Genomic DNA, 5,274 nt, shown 5'->3' on the forward strand with positions numbered 1-5,274 from the left:
GGATGAAAACAGATAGATAGAGACGGATAGATGGATAGATGTTAGATCCTTTGCTCTAAACAGGGTTTCTTGACCCTGGGACTGTTGACACGGGGGGCTAGCTAATTCTTTGTTGTGGAAGGCTGTCCTGTTTATTGTGGGATGTTAACAGCATCTCTGGCCTTTACCTACTAGATGGTAATCTTCCCCACCTCCCCAAGTTTTCCAACTGAAAATATCTTCAGATATCACTAAATGTTCCTGGGGGGGACAAAATCATCCCCACTTGAAAATCACTTCTTTAAATTTATTATATTCCCAATTATTTGTAAATAATAATGATAATATTTTATAGTATTTTAAAGTTAGCATACATTGTGTGAACGCTGTAGGCCAGGCCCTTTGCAAGGCACTTTCACATATGAACTTCTCCTGTGCTTAAAATATCTCTACAAATTAAGTATAAGGAAACAGAATTTAGAGAAAGTCAAATAGCTAATAAATGGTGAAGCTGTTTTTTAAGCAACTAACCAATTTCAAAGCTCATGCTTTTTTACAGTTATGTCATACACTTTACATCTTGTCATCTATCTATCTATGGGAGCCTTTTCTTGGAGGATAAAATGTTTTGTTTTCATTTTTTGATTATTTTTTTTAGCTCATTTAGCTAATGACTAAGTATGGTGCTTAGCTCATCGTAGATATCAAGGAATACTAGTTGAACTGAGTATCTTTTGGTTTGATCTGAGAATGAAATATTGCCATACTTGGCACATAGTAGGTTCTTTTTTGTTATTATGTTATGTTAATTACCATACATTGCATCATTAGTTTTTGATGTTCTTAGTAGGTTCTTTTTTTTTTTCACATTTGGTTGTTTATTTAAGGAACACAAAAAAGTGCATCTGAATGACTTTTTCTTTTTTTAAAACCAAGTTTTTAATTCATCATATGCTGCCTCAGCACTCCAAATGCAGTCTGAAAGGTGGTTCGAAGACATCTGCTGGTTTCTAGACAAATTAAGATTACTGAATTTGACACGAGAATATATGAAGTTTCTTCTCCTCGAGTGGTGACGGGCACCTCACCACGGTTTGCTCAGAACCACCCGCACACCCCAGCCCTCCCCTCCGCGCACTCTTGTCTGCTCCCCCCGCCCTGCCCCACCCGCCAGGGTGACCCATAACACACACCTGGGAGACGACTGGCTGGGATAATCTAAGTTTTGGAATTGTTTTTTTTGTTGTTGTTGTTACCTGCAAAAAGCTAACTGGCCTTTTAAGGATCAAATCTCAGTATTGGCCTCATTGGAGTCATGCTCTAGTCAACAGAGCTACAAATACTAAAGAGTCAAGCAAAACAAAGCAAAATCAACTTCTGCTTTTCGTGTTTCCTAGGTGAGATTGGGGCTTTTTAAAGAAATCTCACGAAAAAAGACAAAAATGAGAAAAGGATTCTAGTTGTCAGAGGAGAAACAATTTAATTCCATTTGTTCCACGGAGAAGAAAACTGGTATAAATGGAAAGGATTTTATTTTTAGGTTTTGATGTGGGTCCTAACCTAACAACGAAAATGTTTTGCTAAAACCACCGTAAAAGTAAAAAACTAGTAATTGCCAGTGTTCTTTAGGATTTTACAAAGTGAGATGTTCAGGTTGGAGCTACTGTTTCCTTCAGTTGCAAACACGTGCCCACAAGTGCTTCTCAGGCTGTGGGGAGAGAAAGCCACGCTCAGTGGGGAGAGAAAGCCACGCTCAGTCTCGCTTACCGGTAAGGACCAAGATTCTGCTACGTGTATGTATTTTAAGACTTGCCCTGATTCAATGCCCCGGGACTGGAGCTTTTAGGCGAGATGTGCCTGCACAGGAAGCGATTTTCAATTCTTTTTCACAGCTCACACCAGAACGAAGAAGCCATCAGCAGGAGAAGAAAGCTACTGCGTGCCAAACCTGGGAGGACACCCTTCGTGTACAAGAACAACACCTTATTTTTTCAACTCTACAGATACTGTTTTTAAAAATCAAGCTACTTAGTAGTAAAAAGTCAAATTTTTTTTTGCATGATAGAAGAGTGTAAATAAAGTTCCATAAACCAGTATACATGTTTGTGAGCCAGTAATTTTTAAAAGACAAAAACAAAAAACAAAAAAACAAAACCCTGCGTGGATCCTAAATGGATATGTAAATGAATCCACTCCAGGTCAGAGATATTATAAGAACCAGTCTTAAATTCTTAATAGCAAGGGTTAGAATGGAAATAAGAAACGGAACAGAAGGAAGGCTAGCAGGCACTACTGTACTCAACATTACTTCCTACAAGGGACAGAGCAGGGGAAGGGCACAATTCTGATCGCTCTTTTCACATTTCAGCATCTCAGAACTTCATCGAAAGCAGGGGAAGGCTAATCTAGAAACTCCCTCTGCTCGTTATCATTGCTGAAGAATGTTTTGGGAAGGACAGACTCACTCCTCCAGGGCCAGGCTGGGCGCAGGAGAGACCCGTTCTCCCAAGCAGGCCGGCTTAGGGGGGGGGCGTGGCTAAATCAGCAAGCGAGTGACCTCTGAGGTTCTGGCTTTTGAGTCTGGGCTGCTGAGGACCTGAGGGGCTTCGAGACCCTTCTCCCCATGGGTTCTGTGGGTAAAAACGCTAGCACTTCTGTCATTTAAAACACAAAATCTCCTCCTCCTCTCCCCACCCAACTGTAGGAAAGGAGAAAGTCATTAGGCATTTATTTTTAGGTTTCTGCAGTGCTACTGAAGTGCAATCAGATGTAAAACCTAACAGACAGCCCCAAATTATCAGGATTATCTCAAGGGACCCTGAATTAGATACTAGAAGTTGACAAACTGAAATGAGCTGGCCTTAGCTGTTGGCTCAGTCTTGCCACGCCAACAGTCATTTCTGTTTTGTCCCACCTGGAGGGGTCCCACGCCACCCCCTCAAGGAGAGCGCTGGGCAGCAGCAGGGTGGCTGTTTTCTGGGAAGCTACTGGTTTTGCCATTTGCTTCCAGACTCACACAGACTCTAGCAAACTTGACATTAAACACTGGTTAGTCCTGAGTTGGGTGAAAGCCCGTGAAGGAGGGGCCAGGTTCATCAGGGCTCTTCCCTCCTTTGCGTGGGGTCATACGTGGCCTCCGGCTTTTTCTTCCATCACTTGACCTTCTGTTTCTTTCTCATTGGTGACCCCTTCTGAAGTCTTCTTGCCCATGGCTTTCCTGGCCTCTTCCTTTGCATCCTGCTCTGCAAACTTCTTGAGCATGTTGGCGTATATCCTGCGATCCCGCTCGTTGTGCTCCTTAGCCTTTTTCTGGCACATGGAGATCTGCAGTCATGCAGCCTTACTCTGGGGATTAACTTCCAGCACTTTCTCAAAGTCGCCCTTGGCCGACTCAAACTCGTTCATGAGCAGCTGGGCTTCCCCCCTCCTGTACAAGCCCTTCTCATTGGCACTGTCTAGTCCAAGGGCCTTATCACAGCATTCCACAGCTTTGGTGTACTCTCTAAGCTTCAGGGAGCACATGGCCAGGTTCAGGAAGGCAGCAAGCAGAAACGACTCAGAAGCCTTAGACTCCTTTTCTGATAAGCCATATTCCATCTCTAACCAGGATACGATCTTCCCATATTGAATCACTGCCTGCATGTACTTGCCTCCCTTGAGGTACACAGTTCCCTTCTCTTTAACAATGGCAGCCTGCTCCAATTTTTCTTTGGTGTCCATCTCCCAGGATTCTTTGGCCTTTTCGAAGCTCTTAAGTGTCACTTCATATATAAGCTCAGCATTAGTTTCAATGCCAAACTTAGGCTTCCCTGCCTCTCCAAAACCATATCGTGGTCCAAGATATAAAATACATTGTTCTTCCCGTTGCATTTTCTCCAGGGCTTTGTCAATTCCAATTGGAATGTCATGGTCTTCTCCTTCCCCAACAATGAATACCACATCTCTGCAATCAAACATCCTTCCATCATAGCAGCCTTCCAGGTGGATTTCAACTGTTGCTCCTTCGTTTGGGTTTGAATATCCTTCTCCTTTCTGTTTGATTCTTCGGATAATGCCTCCATCTTCAAATAAATCCTCTCCTTTGAAATCAAGGAGCTCAATTTCAAAAAAGAGAGTTGCACTTGAGGGAATTTTGGGGAGACTGCCTGCTGAGCCATATGCATATTCTGGTTTGCAGAGTAAATGGCAGATCTCTCCTTTCTTCATGGTAGCCACCCCAATGTCCCATGCCTTGATGACTTGGCCTTTGCCAAGATTAAAGACAAATGGTTCATTTCTATCATGACTGGAATCAAACTTCTTTCCATTTGACAATTTCCCTTTGTAATGGACATAAACTTTGTGTCTAATCATTGGTGTTTCCTCACTATTCCCCACTCTTTTGACAATCTTTAATACTCCTCTATCTTTTTTAGAGGTGATATCCTCTCCACGTTCAGCCACAGCTGCTGCTGGGTTTTCTCCATTGTTCTTGGCACCTTCATCAGTAGTCATGGTCTTTTATAAGTTAGAAAACTGTAAAATGCCCAGATCTTAAGTAGTCAGCTCAGTAAGTTTGAACAAGCGCATACACCAACAACTGGTGAATCTGGATGTTCCTTGTACTAGGTCTTGCAACTTTTCTGTCGCGTGGTTGCTCCTCGGCCGTCTCTCTCCGCCTCACCCGCGCGCTGCTCGGCCCCCAGCCTGCCCAGCAGGCCGTCCGCTTGCTGGACGCCGCCGCCCGAGACTGGCAGCGCCCGCTCTTAGTAGGTTCTTAATAAATATTTGCTAAATTAATACACTACGTAGTGCAGAGAAAACAGGTGGTTTACCCTCTATTGGTTTTCTACATCCCTCTGAACTTGTACAGTGAGGGGTAGGGGAGAGATGGGGATCACTTCAAGATAGCATTTGTACTTCTTTTCATCTGTGACTTTAATATAACCTTTCTAAATCTTTCCTTTCCACTCATTATTTCTTTCAAATCTGGTCTTGGTCAGCAATCATAACCAGAGTAATGTTGCATTATCTTTACATGGCACCATTTTCTGAGGAAACAGAGCTATATTGCACTCACTATTCAATTTATCCTAAGTCTTTAGCGAGGAGAATTAGGGATATCGTGTTTTCCTTTTTAGTAGACAGGGTTATTTGGAAGCATCAAATAACTGACACATCCAAAGATTATTAAAGCAAATTCCTGACTCCTAATCAGTAGCATTACCATTACTAAAGTTAATTTCTCTGTTAAGAAATAATAGAAACTTCACTCTCTAACCCACTTGATTTAATAAAAACTGTGGGCTGGTTCCT

The 5,274-nt window shown here is 42.6% G+C and overlaps 1 protein-coding gene across 1 annotated transcript; it reads right to left on the minus strand.

The window, feature by feature from the left end:
• Window positions 1-2,871: 2,871 nt before the first annotated feature.
• Window positions 2,872-4,704, minus strand: LOC113909749 (peptidyl-prolyl cis-trans isomerase FKBP5-like). Its single transcript, XM_035728136.1, is given in 1 exon segment — window positions 2,872-4,704. A coding segment is annotated over 1 exon segment (1,371 nt). The 5' UTR covers window positions 4,474-4,704; the 3' UTR covers window positions 2,872-3,102.
• Window positions 4,705-5,274: the final 570 nt, after the last annotated feature.

Source organism: Zalophus californianus, chromosome 6 (genome assembly GCF_009762305.2).
Source record: "Zalophus californianus isolate mZalCal1 chromosome 6, mZalCal1.pri.v2, whole genome shotgun sequence".
Taxonomy (NCBI): domain Eukaryota; kingdom Metazoa; phylum Chordata; class Mammalia; order Carnivora; family Otariidae; genus Zalophus; species Zalophus californianus.